General features: G+C 38.3%; 1 protein-coding gene across 1 annotated transcript in view; it reads right to left on the bottom strand.

The window, feature by feature from the left end:
* SCHIP1 (schwannomin interacting protein 1) overlaps positions 1-22,123 on the bottom strand; it is a 390,417-nt gene extending 368,294 nt beyond the window's left edge. Inside the window, exons 1-3 of the mRNA XM_050965954.1 lie at positions 22,059-22,123; positions 19,957-20,037; positions 14,018-14,168 (exon numbers count right to left, since the gene is read on the bottom strand). Coding sequence (XP_050821911.1) covers positions 14,018-14,168; positions 19,957-20,024 — 219 coding nt within the window. The 5' untranslated portion in view covers positions 20,025-20,037; positions 22,059-22,123. The remainder of the gene's footprint in view (positions 1-14,017; positions 14,169-19,956; positions 20,038-22,058) is intronic.
* Positions 22,124-22,441: the final 318 nt, after the last annotated feature.

The raw sequence follows: 22,441 nt of genomic DNA, 5'->3' as shown, positions 1-22,441 counted from the left end.
GGCTTCACACACACCCACCCACCATCAGCTTGAGAGCCCAAGCTCCAGCCCGAGGCCCAGTGTCAAAGCACTGTGAACATAGTTATGCTGGGGTCCCTGGGGTGCAACCTGGACTGTGGGACTGCTGAGCCTTCTGTCCCTTCATACTGTGATGCTCATGTCATGCTACAAACCTCTAGCAGGTAGTGCACTTACAGAGACATCCACAGGCAGGGACACACCCAACTGAGTTACACGCATGATCTCCCAGTCACTTGTGGTCAATAGAAAGGCTCCAGACAATTCCCTCCAGCTCCAGCCCTATATCCCAGGACTGTACTGTCTTACACTACTCAAGGCCCGCTTGGGCAAATGCGAGTTCATTAAATAGTTCGCCACTCTCTCAGTGTGGAATGGACACACACTAGCCTTTGTAAACCGAGCTGAGATTTCCCAAGCACTTCAAACAAAACACAGTTTTAGGTAAAATATAAAACAGGTTTGTTAACTACAAAAAGACAGATTTTAAGTGATTATAAGTAGCAAGCGTAAAGATCAAAGTTGGTTACTTAAGAAATAAAAATAAATTCGCTAAGTTCTACAAACTAAACAGGATTTGAATCAAGCAGTGTCTTACCCTGGCATATGGTACAATCAGGTTACAGATCCTCAATACACAGGCAGGGACCACCCTTCCCCAGTTCAAACTCTTTGTCCTCCAGGAGTTGAGCGTGGGGAGGAGGGAGAGAGGCCAAGTAATGATGTTACTTCCCCTCTTTTTATATTTACTTCCAGCTTACTGGAAAAATCTTTGCTGTGACATGGGGATCAAGCAGTCCCCATAGCATACGTGCTCTCTCTGAGAAGTCTCTGGGAGAGTGGATTCCCTTTAATGGGCCATCAGCACATGGCTGGCTAGTCATTTGTTGCAACTGAACAGCTGGCTGTGGGCATCGTCGGTACCACTAATGTCGCTACCAAATGTCAGTACCATTAGCATGAATACCACTAACACAAGTCTGTGGGTCCAGACTGGGACGATCGCTTTCAGCTGCAGTGTAGACATACTCTTAATGTACTGTAGGCCAGGGGTTCTCAACCTTTTTCTTTTCGAGCTCCCGCCCCCCCAAGCATGCTATAAGAACTCTATGGCCAACCTGTGCCATAACAACTGGTTCTCTACATATAAAAGCAAAGGCCGACATTAAGGGGTAGCAAGCTAGGTAATTTCTCAGGGCCCCATGCCACAGGGGACCCTGTGAAGCTAAGCTGCTCAGGCTTTGGCTTCAGCCCCAGGTGGTGGAGCTTGGAGCCCCAGGCTTCATCCCTGCATGGTGAGGCTTCAGTTTCCTGCCCTGGGCCCCAGTAAGCCTAATGCTGGCCCTGCTCGGCAGACCCCCTGAAACCTACTCACGGCCTCCCAGGGGCCCTGGACCCCTGGTTGACAACCACTGCTGTAGGCAACAGAACCATGCGTAAGTGGTTGTGGCCCCTACAACACCTATAGTTGCACTTGAACACACTATCTCACAAACTGTGACAAACCTTAACTCAGGGCATGTCTACACTGTGATAGAAAACCGACAGCATTAAGTCTCAGCGCCCAGGTCAGCTGACTCAGGCTTGTGGGACTCAGGTTGTGGTGCTAAAAACTGCAGTGTAAACATTTGGGCTTGGGTGGGAGCCTGGGCTCTGAGACCTTCCTCTCTCTCAGGTTCTCAGAGCCAGGGCTCCAGACAAAGCCCAAACTGTAATTATATAGCCCCACAGCCCAAGCCCTGTGAGCCTGAGTCAGCTCACCTGAGCCAGATGCAGTCATGTTGCAAGTCTTTTATCGCAGTGTAGACATCCTCACAGTCTCTTATGGAACACGAGTTTGCTAACAGGAGAGACAACAAGACATTTATGCCTAGAGTCAGCCTGTAGCTGGTGTAAAAAACAAAAAAACCCTCTTCCACCCCTAGAATTGAAGGATGGTATCAGAAAGTAACAGAATAGCTGCTACATAATGATCTTGTGAAATTTTTGTCTATAAACTAAACAACAGTATTTCTTGTCACTGTTTTTCTTTGAAGGAACTGGCCTGATCATGTGGGAGGGAGGTAATACATTAAAAAGTCTTTAGTGTCGTCATATGATGAGATAAACTAGATATCACATAATCTGCTCCAACATTTCTATAATATAAGTTTATAACAGGATTGTAAGAAATACTAGGCTTGATTTTCAGAGGTTCACAGCACTTACATCCAAGTGAAGTCAAAGAGAGCTGCTGAAGTTCAGCACCACTGACGAATCAGGTCCTTCATTCCTAACTATTGCACAACAAAACTATGATTTGTGTTATGTCAATCACAAGTTACGAAGGCCGGAGTCACACTTGAGCCAGAATGTATCCTTTATACACAGAGGGTTTTTTTTTTACTTTTTTCCTCAAGCTACATTTTTTCCAACCCCAACTTCCCCACAAAAGCAATGTTTTAAGAGTGCCTTGGTAGTCATTTTCTCTTTAGTTGAAATCACTTCTAAAAACTGACCTTGGCTTCAGCTGAAATACATTAAATTGACTAACTGTATCAATACTCAACATTTACTATATATACATAAAGAAAATAATACTGGTATATTCTGCTACCAAGACAAAAAGAACTGAGATGCTAATTTTGCATTACAGTGTTAAAAAGCCATCTGAGAAGCAACTGGTAAAACACAGTCATTACATGTTTAAAATCGTACACAAAACAATTTATACAGAAACACAGTCAAAAATAAATGCCATATTAGACCTCTGATGCTGAGTATTCTCTATTTATATTCAGAACTATTATCCTAAGCAAGTTAAAGCAATTGAAAATTACATTTGTTTTCATATCCACATAATTCTAAATGAAATCTTATAGCCCACACCCGCATTAACGATTCTAGCAGAATCAAACATTTGATTTCTAATTAAGTGTCTTTCATTCTGACACTGGATTTCTCTTCCTATCTTAAATAATATTATTCAAGAGCAAAATGCAAAGATTTGCATTTTTACATAATATTTTATTAAGTGCAAATGGTAAATATTTCTTAAAAGGAACTCCTCCTAACCTTCTGCCCTAGCCACAGATTTATTGAACTAATGACTTTGACAAAAGACATTTCCCATAGTTACATTCATGATCCATTTTAGATACCTTTTTGCATGTAAAAAAAATAGATTGGTTAAGATAACTATTGCTTAAATAACTGGATATCCCACCACATCCAATGACTCCTCACTGCCCCTGCATGTAAACAGTCTGGCTGAACCCTGCAAACATTTACCTACATACTTAACTTTACATGTGAAGAACCCAATTTACATCAACGGTACTCTTCACGTGGATAAATGCACATGGTGGATAGTTACACAAATTAGACTTTCAGTCACTAAAGTGCATTAACTCCAGATCTTCCCTCCAAGTTCCTCCCTGCTCTCTTGCCATACCCCTCCTTTTTATATAATGTCTGTTACTGGGTTTATAAGATTCTGGGGTTATGTACTGTGAAGCTCTGAGTACTTGTCTGTGCTGTTATAAGCAGTAATATAATATCTCCTTAGATGTGGGCTCCCAGAGTAAAACAGCAAATTATAGGACTTTTCTGGCACACTTTGATTTGTACAATATATAAAAAGCAATTCTTCTCATTAATATTTTTGAGATACTTCCAAACATTTGTGACTCAGTATAGCATAAATACCAGACAGGTAATGTTTTAAGATCGCCATATGAAATGATTTCATTAGTATTTATAATATATATTAGAATAAATATAATCTTCTGGTAATCTATTATTCTAATAACCACCTATGCCAGTGGGCTAAAAAGTGAAAACAGCAGTGACATATAGAACGTCCAAATCAATGATTCACTCATAACTGAGATAGTGAGGGTCACTGTTAGAGAAGAGAGCAAAAATGTTACCCCTTCAGTAGAGTGCAGTGAGCCATAAAGACATTTTCTCAATCAAATATTTTGATTCACAGAAAGTTTCTTTTAATAGGGGTTTGTGTGTGTGTGTGTGTGTGTGTGTGTGTACACACGCACGCGGGCAAGTAGAAGTAGGGTGTTTTTTAAAAAAAAGAAAAAAATCTATTTGGCAGTTTCTGATGATGCGAAGGAATATCCCCTTCGAGACAATGAAGATTCTTATTATTTGTATTGTGATAGTGCCTAAGGATTCCAGTCAGATTAGTACCCATTATGCTAGACACACTAGAAAGAAAACTCACAAAAAAAGCCAGTCCTCACCCTGAGGAGCTTACAGTGAAAGTAGCAAGAGCAAGTAGACAGAAATGAGCTTTAGGTGCTTAGTAGTGAGATTATAGAAAGGTGCAGAAGAAAAAAAATTCACTGTATCCAGAAGTCAAAGCAAAACAATCAATCGAAACGGAAATTATTGCAGCTATTCCTTGTTCTAAAGCATTACCTTTGATTTCTTAAGCCTTTAAAGAGAGATCCTAACTTCCAGTCCTCTGCTTTAAACTCCAGGAGGTGAAATCCTGGTCCTACTGAAGTCAAGGGGAGTTTTGCTCTTGACTTCATGGGAGACAGGATTTCACCCTAGACCTTGCTTCCTACTTCTAAGTAGTACTACACTGCAGCAGATAAAGCCAAGATCTTTATCACTAATGCAGGCACAACTTATGAATATATGATGTTAGGAAGATTAAATTATTATTTTTAAGCCCTAGGAGTGACAAACAGGTGACACAAATTAAGTACAGAAAATGCACAATGCTGCACAGGACATTTTGGAACACCCTAAGTTGAACCTTTCCACAGCTGAATGCTGAGGTGCAATCTCAGATGACAGTAGGTGACAAGTATTAAACGAGGTGTATAACATGTCATCAATATATAAATAAATGTTTAACTATAACTAATATTAAACAGCTGGCAGCATTTGAAAGAGATGTTAAGTTCTACCAAAGAGACAAATAACTTTCAGGTAGCAGCAGACGATAACATTGTTGACTTTATTTTTGCTTTGTTCCACCTACAAGTCTTTACATGGTAAAGTAAATGTTATGAATAGTTGACTTTATATATGAAGATATGCACCCACAGAGACATTTTAATGGAAAAGTATACTCATTTTATTCTTCTATTATTCATTAGGCACAAATTAGTAAGTATTTAGGCAACTAAGCTCGGACTTTTTATCCAAAATGTATATATTACAAAACCTGTAGTAAAGGAAACTGAACACAAACTGAGTGATGGGATCTACCAAGTAAAATTGTGTTTACATAACTGTTTTAAATTTTTTTAAAATAAACACTTCTAGGGAGGAAAAGGAAATTTCTTGTTGTTTTATTCAACTGCTCTACAAATTTTTTTCCAGTTGCTACAAAAATCTTGGCAAATTATTTTGTGACTTGTAAGTAAGTGTAATGGATTTACCTGTGCAAAAGGACAGCAGTTACAAAACTGGACATTTGATCTGATACGTACCCTGATTATGGATACTCAGAGTTGCATACATATCTGTGCTATTCTCTGTATCATCCATTGTGTGGAACCATTCTATCTGACCATTAAACAATTTTTTCAGAACTCTTTCCTCCTAGTTTTGATTTGTTCTATTATCAAAAACTGGCTACTATATTTGAAGTAACAGCCACATATTCTTACTGCCCAGAATAATTTTATACAAAGAATTAGGAATCGTGTTTACAGAGGCATCTTAAGTTACTTTAAACAGATGCTGTATTTTTAGTTATTTTTGCTACAAGTGTTAGAAGTTACCTCCTGCAACATAAACAAAAGTCAAATAACTGGCAATATTAAATATGACAATTGCTATGAATCAAAAACTCTTTTCATCTGTTTATAAAGCTATAAACATTGGATTCTATTTTTGGTATTCTCCACTAATTCCATTCAGCACCAATATCAGATGAAGCATTATTCTATTGCAGAAAATCATGTTTTTAAGTATTTCTAGGCAGCAATGAAGTCACTAAATGGGGAACGCAATCATATTAAAATGCAATAAATTGTTATATTCTGGTTTGTGAACATTTATATTCCTTCTTACAGACAATTACTAAACCCACTGTATCTTATTTCAGAGTTTAAGAGAAATCCTTAATGCCAGATGCTGCGGAAAGCATATCATTTTGCTTTGAACTTATCTGCATGTAAACACACTAAGGAATTAAAACAGGAATATTTTTAAAACGTATGTTATAAGAATATTTGTCCTGGCCACACTTCCACATGATTGTGTGCTGTCCAGAGCTGTCCATGGTACCAAAGAGTTCAGGTCTTGCCCATTTGAGAGTAAATAATTATTTACTTTGATTTGAGAGAAATCCATACATTGCTAGTGAGTAGAATTAACTTATCTGAAGAATAACACACACACAAATCAAAAGGGCTACTGTTATCTTTCTGTTCTCAAGAGGTCGTCTGAAAAGGCCTAGAGACTGGAGAGCAGAAATCTTGGAGTGTTTACAAAAAGATGGATATTGGAATGCCTATAGACTGAGTTTTGTCACTTGCCACCACAGAAACTGTAGAGCACAGACTCAACTGCTGAGTTGGAACATATGATGCCAGACAACTAACTTAAAATATGCACAGAACAAGCTGCTTCTTCCCATAGAAGCAAATTTATTTCATTCCCATGCCAGTGTTTCAAATTAAAAAGTGAAATACAAATAATCTAGGATACCCACCAATGCTGGGAAAAACTCTGGACACACACCAGCCATTGCTTGCCTATTGAGGATTATCACAGCAGAGAGCAGGCTCTCCCTGGCTCTGACAGATGATGTCTCTGAGACTGAACCATTTAAAGAGCCACATGACACTAAATGATGTCATCAGTAAAACAGGTCACAACTGCAACCATATGTAAAAGAAGGCTCTTTATGAGAGTGTTTGGAAAAAACATTTTTCTCAAAGAAAAACTTTATAAAGGGTTTAGCCTCTCTAGGAGCACATTTACCCCTAGAGACCAGCCTCCAGAAAGGTAATTAAAGGTCATTCTAATCTTATTTATCTAGGTAGTTATTACTTACGGAACTCAAATGGATGGCTCCCATGAATAAAGTCCACTGTGTTGCTAAAAGCTGCATTATCAAGCCTTAACTTTTTAATTGCATTTAGAAAGAATCAGTTTTAAACAAAGTAGTTTCAATATTTACAGATTTGACCACCTACTTTGGGGGAAAATGCAGAATTTTCAGGCACAGAGCATAGAAAGAACTGTTTACCTACCCACTTCTGCAGTGAAGAGAAACATGATTTAGATGCAATGCGTTATTTAAAGGATAATTGCCCTTTTAATCAAACTTTATTTTAATTTGTATGTTGCTGCTAAATTTTTTTTTTTTTTTTTTTTTTTTTTTTTTTTACAGATTTGAAGATTAGTCGTGCATTATCGATGTGTTCGCAGTACAATAATGTCAGATGTTCAATGGTAGGTCCTATCCAACTAGTAAGAAAAAAAATCAAGTATTACATCTACATGTTTGGCAAAAGCAGTTCTTAATCAGAATGCAAATAGATTTATGAGAGAAGAGTCTTAGCAGAAAATCCCCCTATCATATCCTACTCCCATATCCTTCCTTCAAGCCATGTCCCCAGTGTGCCACTTTTCTGCCAAAACCCAGAAAAAAAATTGTTTCCAAAAGTGACTGGGATTTTCAAATGAGCTCAAGGGAGTTAGGCATTGAATTCCTATCAAATTTCACGGTGATCTGGATGCATACCTCCCATAGGATCCTTTGACAATCTCACCCCCTGCATTATTTTAGCATTCAAATCAGTTATGAACTCTTCTGTATCCTATTAAAGTTATTAATTGTATGGCTATAATGAGTTCATGGCTATAATTCCCAAATGTTACTCATTAATACAAACATTAATGCTAAAAAGATTGTAATTTACAATTATTGAAGTCTTTGAACGTGTCTGCAATCTCTTCTGCAAAACCAGTGGTTTCTTATTAAGAGACTTAATTTTCAGGAAACACATCTTACAGAGATAATTAAGGTAGGGAAAGTCAGAGGCCTTATTGTGGGAGGCCTCTCATACTTTGATCCATTGTTCCCTCTGGCCTTCCTGATCAGCTGTATGGGCTGAATCTTGCTCCACTGAAATCAATGGGAGTTTTCCTTCCTGCAGTCAGACCAGGATCAAATCATATGTTTTGGAAGAGGTGGGGGAAGGTATCTAAGGCAGGTGTTGGAGAGTACTGGTGATGCTCAGAGCTAGTCTGATCAGCCTTTTTTTGAGGAGATTCCCCTGACCCCCACATGGCTGATTAACTGAGTTTTCACATTCCTGGCAAGGTTCACAGGGCAAAAATATACCAGCCACCTCCTAAAAATAAGAAGAGTAGCCAAGTGCCAAGGACGTGTATGTCATACAGTAACAGTGCTGGTTAATGAGAGTCTATACAAGCAACGAGGAAGGGGTTGATTGGGATCCTGCTACAAGGACTCCTGCCCAACATTATGATAACAAGGTAAGCTTTGGAGAAGAAGGAGGTGGCTAAAAGACAGAAAGAATGTTTGACATATAGGATGTGACCTTACTACCATGCACAGGAACAGCACACCACCATGGATAAAGGGAATGGAATCACATTGGCATAAGAAGAGTGAACAGAGTGGTGATTTAGGCACAAGATTTAATAAAAGAAAAAAAATGTACCAAATTAGATGAAGTTTAACAACAAAAATTTGTCCAAGTTTGTCCACAAAATTCTAAGAAGTGACATCCTGGACTTTGACACACTTACAGCAGTACTACACTTATTGGGGCATAACTGAAAAGTTATATTTCAATTAAGTTGGAATCTTTTACATTAAATGGCAGAAAAGAAGGATGCCTATTATACATTTGAACTCCATATTCAACACTTGCTGCCCAGTTGAAGTATGCAGGTGTATAATTGCAGTAGTTTAAGGTTTTTCTTTGAAAAATGCAAATACAGTGTAAAGTTAAAGCATGCATTCTCCTGTATGGAAGTTCTGCTGTAAATATAATGTTCCATAAATGCAAAGGACAGAAATGAGCCAAAGTCCAGTGATTACATCACTAAGACCTTAGTCATGCACCGGAGGTTTTGAAATGGGTCTGATTTTTGAAGAATTCTGAAGTACATTTATTTTCCTACAAAAGCTGGAATCAGAACCATGGCCGTCAACCAGAATTACTTGGAATGGCTCAATTTGGTCCTTAACATAGAAACTGCCAAATGGAGAGACCCAGTGCAGATGGCTTTTCCCCCTAAATAAAGTGGCAACCTCAAATCAACAAAATCTGTTATAACAGTAAAAGTTGTGGTTTGGAGAGATCACGCAGAGCTGCAATAAGGCTGCCATTGCTGGACCATCTCATGGAGGCTTGTTGCTTGCCCATCTCCAGCTGAGGGGTGCCCTGCTTGGCAGTGCTGGTGTAGCACATGTGTCACTTGAAGGCATTCCAATTAAGTAGAATTATCATTCTATTTAAGCAGCAGTCATTATCATTTACCATCATTAGGTTTAAATCAGGCCTGCCAGAGACTGTTGTTAGCCCTCAGAACAAACATAACGTTCTTTCTCTTTCTTTTGGCTGGCGGGGCAGGGGTAGCAATCCTTCTCCTGACAGGCTAAATTATGGAAATATTTTCTTTTCATACACATCTGATATGTTCCTTTTTGGAGTGTATGGTTGATAGAAGATTATTGTTGCTTTCCACTGTGAAAAGTTTTAAATTCAGTTCTTTTGTGCTGTGTCTAGAGACAAATGGATTTATAGTAAGATTTTAAAATTAAACTTGTAGATTTGATGGGGACTCCCAATTAAATAGATTTCTTGATGGGGAAGGGCATTATACTACAAAGTATACTACTAAATATAAAAAATTTCAATACATAGGAAACTGTTCAAATATTTCTGTGTCAAGCCTCATAAATCATTCACACTATATCTGTTTGCATAGATCCAAGAACTAAGAGTTAGATAGTTTGTGATTTCACAATCATTGTGTGCCAGAAAATGTTAACATAGCCTCTCTTCATAATGCATGTGCACCATCCACATATGTTTTGTATGAAGGAGTAAATAACCTGCAAAGTTTGAAGTACATTGCATACACAATTTCATTAAAATGTGCGGTCTTTAATTATAAGAAGTTCAGAAAGGTTGGATTTCTGACTACCTATAATCTTTAAGTTTTAACTAAAGTTATTGTGACTAAAACTCTTAAACCCTAGAGGTAAGCCTTTACTTTCATTAATTGTCATTCTAACCAGCCCTGGTCCCAAAAGAAATGAGGACAAAGATGGCAGCAGTCCAAAAACATAAATGGAGGCCTTTAGCACCATCTGCTTCTTATAAGCCAGTCAAAAGAAGGAGAGGGCACACCTGGAGGCAATGGTATTGAAATGCCATCGAGGCAAGTAGCCTTAGCTCCAGTGGCAAAAGGCCATATAAACAAAGCCTGCTGACTGGCTTAGTGAGGAGGATGAGTATTATTTTTTTTTAATATCAGGGACACAGTGTCTTCTGCGTGTATAGCCGGCTCATTGCCCACTGTGGATACTTTCTTAAATAATGTAATTGGAGAAGACATGCAAGGTCTGAGGGCTGGAGGATGCAGTCAGCACACATGCAGTTTTTATATACATTTTTCTCAAACAAAGAAATAAACACATGTACCTGGGAAGAGCAGTGATAATGATGTTAGAAACATAACTCTTGGAAGATTGTGAGTTTCCTCCTCTGTCTAATAGCTCCCTTTCTATAGCATGAGTTTTAAAGTGAAGCACTGATATGAAAGTTTTCTGAATACATGAATGAAGGTAGCTGGTCCAAAACAAGTGCCACTGCATAGAACTAAAGGCATTTTAATCAATGGTTTGTCAAGCTGCTGAGATTCAGAGTGACACAGATTCAATTCAGAGACAAAATGTATATGGTTATCCACAGCAAACTAGGCTAAGCCACAGCTCGCTGAATAGTGCACTATCAGAATCCAGTTAAGGAGGGTTCACCTCACCATAGATCAATAAGTAGTGATCAAATGATTGATTACATGTCAGGCACATCATACTACCCTCAGGCAAATTCAATTTTACTGGCTTTCCTAAGCTTATGAAAACCAAATAGCCTTAAAAATAAAAACCCTTATAAAAATCCACTAGAAATAAAAGTTGTGATATGATTGACTGAAGAGAATTTCAACCCAGTAAATCAGAGTCGAGGCAGCTGGTTTAGAGAAAGAAATTAATCTCAACATTTTGCCCCCAAATTCCCATAACTTCTTAATGATTCTTTTTAATTATTGCTTTGTGTTTCTGTATTCCTGGTTCTATCTATGACCAAAAGAAGGAAGTATCATATTTGATGAATTCAAATTATAAATTCTAATTACTATCTGAACTTGAGGTTCAACAAGTGTTAGTCGTCCTCACTCAGTTTATGCACATTTTGGATACATCATTTTGCAATATGTACTGTGTAATGCTCAGCCAATCCATCTCAAATGCACATCTTAGGTTCTGACCAGTTGTGTGTGTGGCTTTTGTTTGGGGTCCCCCCGCAACTCAGGTAGCCTTTTCACCAGACTGTTACCTTCCACATTTTTCAGTTCTTTTAATGTTTCTTTCCTGCTCTCTTTCATGTCTGATTTTCAACAGGGGGTGCAAAAAAGGGAAATAGGTAAGATGAGAAAGGGGGAAGTCAAAAATAAACAAACAAACAAGTTTTTAAATATAGTGACTGTTCTCAGCCTGGATCACCCCCTTTTCTTGACAGTTTCTTTAACAAGATTTTATTACCTCATAGGATAACTATTTTTATAGATTGTGAGATGCGCAAATGCTTTGGTAATTGGGTCCTTATAAGTACTATACCTAAGATAGACAGCTAGTCCTTCACCTTCAGAAAACAGATTCCGTTTTCTTAAAGGGAAACAATAGAAGAGTCCTAGCATTATCAAAAGTCAAGGAAAATGATTCCTCTTTCCTTATTCTAACTTTGGCAAGTACACAGAGGACTGGAATTCCTGAAGTGAGCATTTCTTTAAAAAAACAAAAACCCCAAAAGCAACACTAGTGACCATGCTTCATTTTCCACGTAAAATAATAAAATTCAAAATGTGCTAATTTTGTTCAAAGACGTGAAAGCAATACAAGTAGTTTTCCAGATTAAGTTCCCTCCCTCCACCCACACTGCAAAATGAATTATCTTTGAAATCACCCAAGCCCTTTTGTGTGGAAGAAGAGAGCCATCTTGTGGTATTTCAATAAACAGTAAAGCATGATCAAGAAATGGCTATATAAAATATCCAGTGACGTTCTAGTGTCTCACAAACAAGATCTACGTTTGTTTTATCTAATAGAGGATAATAACCCATTTAGTGCATATTATATTACATTCAGAACTCAATATTGCAGTATGGTCTCATACTAAGAAAGTGGCCTCTAGGTATGAATAGAAAACATCCAAAAATAAAACAGTAATATTTTATTGAAAACTGTGAAGTTTAAAATAGCCTAACCCACTATGGTGTCACAGAAGACAATGGCTAGGGGAAACAGTTTATTTAGTTTAAGTTTATCTGAATAATGTAGCTGGTAGGCTAAAAAGGGCCCTTTAGAAGAGCTGTGTGCTTAATACTATAATATTTTGTTGTTTCTGTGCAAAAAGGTAGCAGATTATACAAAATTCTGTTGCTTGATTTTCAGAATCTTGGACACCTGAATGTAAATTGATTTCCAGACTTAAATTTTTACCAAATCAAGTCATGGTTAAACTTACAACAAGTAACAATTCACATATAAGTATGGAGTATGGCTAAGTATCTTCCATCTACTTGTGATTGGAAAACCAGTTCTTGCATGTCTGTTAGTGACTTTTGAGGTCACCAAAATTATGATCCGAGAAGCAATATCAAATGTACCTGACCATATATACTTTCCCCTATTTAGAGGACACCACTGCAGCCAAAAGCTAGAATGCCCCCTGCCTTGATCTATTTGAAAGGCCTGACATGGCATGATAGGCTACAATCTCCTGCATGTTTTTGGAAGCTATTTGTATTGTTTGTGTTTTCATTCTGAATCAGTTTAGTAAAAGTTATATCAAAATCAATGTAATCTGTCAGATTTGAAACAGGTTACAGAGCAGTATGATTGATTCCTTTATTTTTAGACCCAAAGAGTTCCAGAGATGGTCACAATCTTCATAATGTTCCTGAGTGCTAGATATTGCATTTGGTTCTCTGATTTACCACATTTTAGAACCAAGTATCAGAAGGGAAGCCGTGTTAGTCTGGATCTGTAAAAGCAGCAAAGAATCCTGTGGCACCTTATAGACTAACAGACGTTTTGGAGCATGAGCTTTCGTGAGTGAATACCCACTTCGTCAGATGCATCTGACGAAGTGGGTATTCACCTACGAAGCTCATGCTCCAAAACGTCTGTTAGTCTATAAGGTGCCACAGGATTCTTTGCTGCTTTTACACATTTTAGAAAAGTGTGTAAAATCTTCCCTGAAGAGGATCAAAAATATTCCTTCCAAAGCCAGTTATAATTTATGATCATTAAATTGACTTATATACCTCTTTTAGAGAGCAGCATGGGAATCACATTTATATTGCAGAACAGCACCAAGTTTCCCCACCTTCTCCCAGAGAACACAAACACAAAACTCTGAGAATATGCTTAACTAAGGATCCATACTTTTTTCAGGAGAGCAATGTATCAACGAAAATCTGTCCTTCAGCGGCTGCTAAGATCACCTAAAATGTTTAGCAATCAATGTTGTTCTGTGTGGCTCTGGGAAAGAAGATCTGATGCACAGTTGCAATCTTACTTGTTTAAACACTTTTGCCTTAATGCATGTTTGAGAAACCATGAAATTTGGTCACTCAAAGTTTTTACTTTGTCATTAGTCAAAAGCTTAATCCTAAATTCCCCCCACCTGACTTAAATAGTTCATTTATATCAATGCCTGCTGATGAAACCAGCAAAGCAGTAGTTGTAGAGAGAAACTATACTTACAGGAGTGCTGCCATCGGAAAAAGCATTCATGCTGATCGAACTGCTCATTTTGTCAGATGACAAGGAAGGTGGTGATGGACTGCGCTTCTCCAGGTGGTCCTGGTGCAGCAAATCCTGATACTGCAGATATTTGCGCCATGCTCGCTGAATACTGATTGCAATTCAAAATAAAGGTGAATATGTATAAACAACAGGTTCTCCATCCAGCACAACTTCATAAAGATCAAGGAGACTTTCTCTGGGGGGAAAGCTAGGTACACTGTATTAGCAAAAAGGTATCCAATGTATTTAGCCCTTTTTTGCTTTGTGACTTACTTGTGACTGGATAAGTTTTTACTAATATTATTTGTAATTTTTTCAACATACATTATGAGAACAGATAACAATCCATAGAGGGTTCTTATATTATCCACTATGTCTTTGTTATTTGTGGTGTGCTATTGGCTACTTAAGTCAAATGGTATGGTTTCTGCTCCTTGATTGGCTGACTGAGACTTTATAAACAAGAAAGGAAACATTACTGGTGTGAATAGTGGATAGTCATATTCATACACAACACATTTGTTCACATGTAAGTTCAAGTATTCACACCCAGAACAACCACTCACAACCCCCCAAAACATTCAGACATATGCCCACAGAGAAGCAAACAATAAAAAGATACTAACATGGCTGACCCAAACAACTGTTCAATATAAGGCATTTGCATTAGTCACTGAGTTCTAACAAAGATATTCGATAGAGTAGAAATACTTGTGAACTTTAAAAGTGTAACTGGAAACAAGAATTGTTTAGGAATTCATGGAATTACAAAAGTGATTAACTCCGTGAAGACTATAAATACATCAACAATTCTAAAACATCTTAAATAGGTTGTAAGAAGTAAACATCTGTCTCAGAGAAAAGCTGGGCTTCAGAAGCTTATTTGTCAATCTTGCTGCCAGATTATGATACAGACACAATTAGAATATCAGAGGTCAGTTCCTGGCCCATACTGAATCCACTTTATGCTGCGGTAGGACAAAGGGGACTTAAGATTGTCTTAAATAAGCAACTGCGGAGTTATCTGGAAGTGGGGCATTTTCAGCTGTCACAGAGCTAGAGCTCTATGCCACCCCTTCCATGGAGGCAGCATATTGGGGGCACGCCAGGTCACTCCTAGAACATGCTGTGGCTCTGTGATCCTTACAAAATGTAACTTCCCATAGTTTTTGTGCAGAAAAGGAAAAATATGACACTATGTGAATATGAGCTATAGTCCATTTCTACTGGATAATTTGTATGATCAGCCTGCACATTTTCTCATTGCAGTAATTTCTCCTTTTTTTCAAACATATACATCTCTCACTGTAATTTTACCTAGCCAGGACACCAGCAGGACAGAGTCATACACAACACACTTTAAAAGAACATTAAGCTTCTGATGCAAACTAGCAAAAACTTACATCAGAAGTTAAGGCTGAATTTGTCTTTGGAAGAGAAGCACCACACTGGCAGACTCCTCCTTCCACAGTCACACTAGGAGCTTTTCAGTCCAAATTTTCAACTTGAAACAAGTTTATACAGTTCTCATATTAAATTTAGTAAAACACAGGAATTGGCATTTCAAACATGACTGTTAACATCTTAATTTATGAGAGTACCATGTAATATATACTTGATTTTGGGTGCTAGGCAAATACAAACAAGAAAAAGACTTTGCTTTCTAAGTGAAATTTTATTTTTATAGCATGATTTCAAATACTCAGATTCCCTGTTCCTAATTATATCTCTGTTGCTGTACTTGTCACCAGATGGCAGTGTGATATCAACTATGCATTTATAAGGGGGGAAAGACAGATTTGTAAGAAATATTAGTCATTAAAAATATCTAGAATAATAATAGCTTTAATGTGAAATGTTTGATTGCATGCAACATATGATCTATGTACTCCACAGAAAGTCGATACTTAATTTGTTGCAATGCTCCTTATTTATCTGTTGTTTTAGTCTAACAGGCTATTGATAACATCTTTTGCATTTAAAACAATGGAGGTTTTAATTTAATTGGGTGCGAAAATTAATAAAACAAAAGACTGTTCTCAGTGGTACCTGATGACAGAACAAGGAGCAATGGTCTCAAGTTGCAGTGGGGCAGGTTTAGGTTGGAAATTAGGAAAAACATTTTCACTCAGAGAGTGGTGAAGCACTGGAATGGGTTACCTAGGGAGGTGCTGGAATCTCCTTCCTTAGAGGTTTTTAAGGTCAGGCTTGACAAAGCCCTGGCTGGGTTGATTTAGTTGGGAATTGGTCCTGCTTTGAGCAGGGGGTTGGACTAGATGACCTCCTGAGGTCCCTTCCAACCCTGATATTCTATGAGTCTATGAAAACAATCAGTACAATTTTATTTATTTTGATATTACATTAATTTATTTTATACTCTCCCACCTTTTCAGTTTTTGATGCACACCAAAGATTTTTTTTTTATTGACAACATGTAAATGCAACAGAGAAGTTGTCAGAGAGAAGACTGGGGGGTTTAGGTGCAGAGTACAAAGGCAATTAAGATTTTTCGACCTGAGGAGATGGACATAGGAGGAACATTGGATTGTGTGATAAGCACATTAGCTGCTTCTGCCTACTAAAACATCCCTTCTATTTCAGCAGGGGTGTGTTTGATCAGACCAGCAAGGGAGTGGCCATCCTGGATGTCTGGTTCAGAGGGAGGGTGTGACCTCTGGTACCCAAGTTCCCTCTCCTTCTCCTTCCCACCTGCTCACAATGCACGTGGGGATCATGCATGGGTAGGGGCGGGGGAGGCAGGAGTCTCCTCTCCTGGTCACCCAATGGTTAATTCAGTGGTGCATGAAGGAGCTGATTGACTCCACCAAATCTCCCATCCCCTCTGTATTTAAGCATTCCAAGTACCTAGCACCCATTCTTGCCCCTGGATGCTTCCCCACCCACCTGGTCTTGTAGGAGGTGTAGGTGTGTCATAGGTGCCTTTCCAGGCTTGCTGGAGGTCTGATGAGTACCCCTGATCCTTCCTTAGGAAGGAGTTTTTCCCTCTGAGCAAGACTGGTGTTGGATCCTGGAGGTGTGGTAGATGGAGACAAAGGTAAGGGACATCGCTTGCAGGGGTGGAGGTAACTGAAAGTCTAATATAGGTACCACTTGCAACTGGTGTCCAGTGTGAGTAATAGGCTTCAGGGACCCAGCTCCTGTGAAAAACCTGAGCACAGAAGCCAGGAGGTAGTGGTGAACTGTGAACTCTCCTGATCTACCCTCCTTCCCACTCGCAAGGACAAGGTAGTGGGATTCAGCAATGGAGTGAGCCAAACTCATGATTAAGAGGATCAATCCTAATTCCTTGGTTGTATAGCATGAACCCATTTAACCTCTCATGGGACTCAATTAATGCCTTGTCAGCCCCCATTTACTGTTCAATTTAATAAATGACCACCTGCTGGTTTAAGTTCATTCTTGTGTCTATGTCTTTGTTCTCTGTGATGCCCTGATCTTTAGGTTTCAGAATTAACAACCCTTTGAGAAACATGGCAACAGTTTACATCTCCCATTGCTCTTGTTACCTACAGGTTACCTGCAGACTCAGGAAGACATAATTATTGATTTACATTGAGTTAATGTTCTTAAGGATTTATTCACAGGTGTGAGAACAAGAAAATTTTTTAAAAGACAGTGAATACTTAAATTTCGAAGCACAATTCTGTGGCAAGATCTCTGGACATGGACTCTCAGAACACAGAGTGTGCTGGGTATAATTTTGCATAGATATGAACATTCAATTGCCTACAAGAAACAGTGATGATCAGAGGACCAAAGAAATTACTCCTATTTCTAGAAAATATTTTATTTAGATTTCAAGCATTTTTAATGTTTTAAATTTTTTAAAAATAAAATGAAAAATTTTAAACAAAAATGTTTTGAATTGAAAAATCAAAGTTTTGTTTAAAAATATCAACGTGAAATATTTCATTTTTCCATGTTTCAGGAAGATATTTTTATTAAAACAATTTATCAATCTATATGAATTTATGAAATATTTTGGTGTCACTGAATTATATGCTGTTTGGTTTGGTTTTACAAAAAACATTTTGATCAAAAAATTTCCCCCAGGTCTAGTTATGACAAAGTAGATCCTGGCAATGCTGTCCTTCCTTGCCAGTCTCTCAAACCCATTACTGCATGGTACTCCATAAAATACAATAAACAAAGAGCTATTTCATAGAGCTTGTCATTTCTAGCCCTACATTTTTCTCAACTGGATATAAACTGGGCAGTGGGGGGAAGTGACATTAGGTGTGAAGAGAGGTAAGTTAAGGAAATGCTCCCAGGACAAAGTGAGCAAAGGTCCGTAGGGCCCTTGACCGACATTCTAAACAGAGTCATATAGTGGTTGGTTTTTAGTTTCTGGGAACAGAGATTTAGAGTATGGTGAGGCTGCGAATAATTTACAACAGGAATGTAGTGCTGTCTCCCTGCCTTCCTATACCCGCTTCTGTTACTCCCCTTGTCTCTCTGTAAGTGTGCAAAGTAATGAGTGGGAGGGAGAAACTTCAGCTCTTTGGAGGTGGATGTTTGGGAGCTTTGGTCTGCAATCTTTTGGGGGTAGGGGGAGTTCCTGCTGGGATTTGAACAAATAGCCAGAAAATAAGGTAGGCCTTTTTCCTTCTCCAGTGCAAGATGGTGCAGTTCAGTGGTGCAAGAGTAGGGAGCTGGGGGGAACTGGCTGAAGCCTCCCTATTGATGGTTCATGAGTAAGTCAGTTGGCTGTGTCCCTGCCAGTGGATGGCTGTGTAAGTGCAGGGCCTGCCAGAGGCTTGGAACTTAACATTAGCATCACAGCGTGGGGGATAACCCAGGCTGGTGGGTTTGAAGGGCTCGGCACTCCCACAGTCCAGGTTGCATCCTGGGGACCCTGTCACACCCAGGTCCTTAGAAAGCCGGGTTAGGCCCAAAATAGTGTCCATTATGGTATCATCAGTCTGTAGATGCTTTGGAATTAGACACCTAAATACATTTGTTTTGACTTTATACAATTATTTGGAAAATGTTCAGAGAATCCTAAGACTTCAAACTCTGAGTGTTATTGAAGTAATTAAAAATTATGATTTAAAACTCGTGACTTCACACATGAAACATTGATATCTTATTCACTTCAATCAGTTTTATGGTTTAGTGCATTACGTTTACATGAAGATGCATTTATCCATAACACACTCTCCATTTTCAGTAAAGGGAGGATATTAAATTTTCCAGACATACCTATCTTCTAGAAAATTCTCTGAGAATATATATATTCTTGCATCTAGTCAATAGTTGCATCACTAAATGACACTGACTTGATTTTAATTTTAAACCTCATGTCCCATTAATATTTTAATATTGTATTAATATTTTAATATTGTAAAAACATTTCAGCCTTGCTTTCCAGTAGAAAGTGAAATTCAGTGTGAAATATAGTTATGAATAATGTTCTTTATGTAAACTTGCATTGTATCTCGGAAGTCACATAAAAGGTCAAGTGAGTCTACTTGAGGCAACTTAATCTTAAGCACTCTAAGTTTTCTAAGGTTCAAAAAATGCTACAAGGGGCCTTCTTCCCTGTCTCTGTTTTCTGTTTCCCTCTAGGGATGTACAAATTCCCTTTACATACAGTTATCAAGCAGATTCTGAAATAGTCCCTCAATTTTACATGGTTAAATACAAAATTGGTGCAATTGTAACAAGTACAGCATTAAGGCCCCAGTTCAGCAGAACCACTCATGTGCTTAAATTAGTCATGTGCTGAATTACCTTGCTAAATTGAGGCCTCAGAGATTTTTTTCTATTTAAAACTACTTGGAAATCCAAGACAAACACTATATAAATTCAGCTCCACAGAAGTTTAACACTCTCAACTGTATTGATGAATCATTTAAACATCTTCTATTACTTACATTTTCACTTTTGATTCCAGGGGCTGCAAGTTGATAGGATATTTTTCGATATTATTCTCCACATCCATAGCAATCTGATGGCTATAAAAAATGTTTTAATCTATTTCAGCTGACATTTTTATAATCACTATGAAACTATATTCAGACATTTTGGTATGTACATAGCAGAGCTACTTATTTAAAAATGCCACGGGGGAAGGGGAAAGGGGGGAGACACAGCATCCAACCCCACTTAGAAGGGTAACAAAAAAAAATGAATTCCAGATTACAGTTCCTATCCTGCAATCAGATGCATGCAGATTTCAGGCTTCAACACTAGACCTTTCAGTTTCAGATGCTATAGCACCAAAGACAAATACGCCTGGTGAAGAAACCGATGGACATAAAAAACAGTGACAAGTATAACATTTTCCTGCTAATTTAACTTCCATCCCAGAGGCTATACTTGAAAAACTGGCATGTAAAATGGAAATACTATAAAGCAAATTAATTACAGTAGCAAAAGTCATGCAAGAATAAGGAGAGAGATTCTTATCAACAGAAGTTGACAAAGGGATTTATACTGCAAAGTGTGATAAATGTAAGTAAACCATAAAAATGCTGGAAGATAAAACTGAAGATCTCAAGAACAGAGGTGAGCTCACACAACGGGACATTGGCTTGGATGGGACTAATTGCATGGGCGAGGACACTGGGCATGTGTCATAAACAGATAGCTAAGGGTTAATGTCTCTTTCACCTGAAGCACCTGACCAGAGGACCAATCAGGAAACCGGATTTTTTCAACTTTGGGTGGAGAGAATTAAGTGTCTTTTGTCTTTTGTCTGCCTGCCTGCTTTCTCTGAGCTTTGGAGAAGTACTTTCTACTTTCTAGTCTTCTGTTTCTAAGTGTAAGGACAAAGAGATCAGATAGTAAGTTCTATGGTTTCTTTTCTTTGGTATTTGCATGAATATAAGTGCTGGAGTGCTTTGATTTGTCTTCTTTTGAATAAGGCTGTTTATTCAATATTCTTTTAAGCAATCGACCCTGTATTATATCATCTTAATACAGAGAGAACATTTGTATGTATTTTTCTTTCTTTTTATATAAAGCTTTCTTTTAAGACCTGTTGGAGTTTTCTTTACTTCAGGGAAATTGAGTCTGTACTCACCAGGGAATTGGTGGGAGGAAGAAATCAAGGGGAGATCTGTGTGTTGGATTGCTAGCCTGACTTTGCATTCCCTCTGGGGAATAGGAAAGTACTTTTTGTTTTCAGGATTGGGAACAGAGAGGGGGAGTCTCTCTGTGTAGTTTCACAGAGCTTGTGTCTGTGTATCTCTCCAGGAGCACCTGGAGGGGGAAGGGAAAAAGGATTATTTCCCTTTGTTGTGAGACTCAAGGGATTTGGGTCTTGGGGTCCCCAGGGAAGGTTTTTCAGAGGGACCAGAGTGCCCCAAAACACTCTAATTTTTTGGGTGGTGGCAGCAGGTACCAGGTCCAAGCTGGTAACTAAGCTTGGAGGTTTTCATGCTAACCCCCATATTTTGGACGCTAAGGTCCAAATCTGGGACTAAGGTTATAATAGCATGAGATGAATTCACAGGATGAACTGCACAAGTGTGAAATCAATTTTTATTTTGAGACTTTGACACCCAATTACATCATTTAACCAGCAGAACTTTTCAGAAGTTCTCCTCCGTTACATAAAAATCAGCAAATATTTAGGTGCGAGATATAAAGCCATAAAAATTCTTTAGCATCTCTCCAAGTGTTCATACAAAAAAACCCAAACAAAAACAAAAAAACCTCTGCAAGCATGCCTCAGAAGGCAATAGTTACAGAGCAAACTTATATTGAGAGCACATATTTAAAGCAAGTGATTACTCTTTGCTATGTCCCCTTTTGTGTTTTGCTATTCTACTTTGTACAGCTCACACACCTGCTCCCGGTATTGTCAGTCCTGACAATAGTTGTAGCATCTTCAAACAATATACTTCTTTCAAACCATCTTGTCCAGTGCACTAATCGTTATACTAAAAAAATTTTGCTTGAGTGACAGCAATTTTTTACTATATTATGTGAAAATGCTATGCAAACCACTCCAAAATCTTTTCATACATACCTTTCAAGTAAATATTTGTCATCACTAACTTGTTCTAAGGTATGCTGCAGCCTTTTGGGTTCTTCCTGCAGGGAAAGAAATAACAAATTTCAACACGCTGACTTTGTTATTATTAACAAACATTTATATTGCAGTAGTGCCTGACGCCTCACCCAAATCAGGACCGCATTGTGCTATGCACTGTACAAACATATAGTAAACAGCAGTCTTTGCCCCAATCTTTATCTAAACACCTGTTCTTAGATTTCTAACCACATTTATTTATCACAAAGTACCTTACAAAGGTGGTCAGTATGATTATCACTAGCTATCCATGGGGAAACTGAGGCAAAGAGGTGAAGTGACTTGCCCAAGGTCACCCAGCTTTGCACACACGAGAGCAC

This window comes from Gopherus flavomarginatus, chromosome 8 (assembly GCF_025201925.1).
Source record: "Gopherus flavomarginatus isolate rGopFla2 chromosome 8, rGopFla2.mat.asm, whole genome shotgun sequence".
Lineage (NCBI taxonomy): Eukaryota > Metazoa > Chordata > Testudines > Testudinidae > Gopherus > Gopherus flavomarginatus.
Note: the sequence above shows the minus strand (reverse complement) of the source record. Positions and strands in the feature narration are given on the sequence as shown.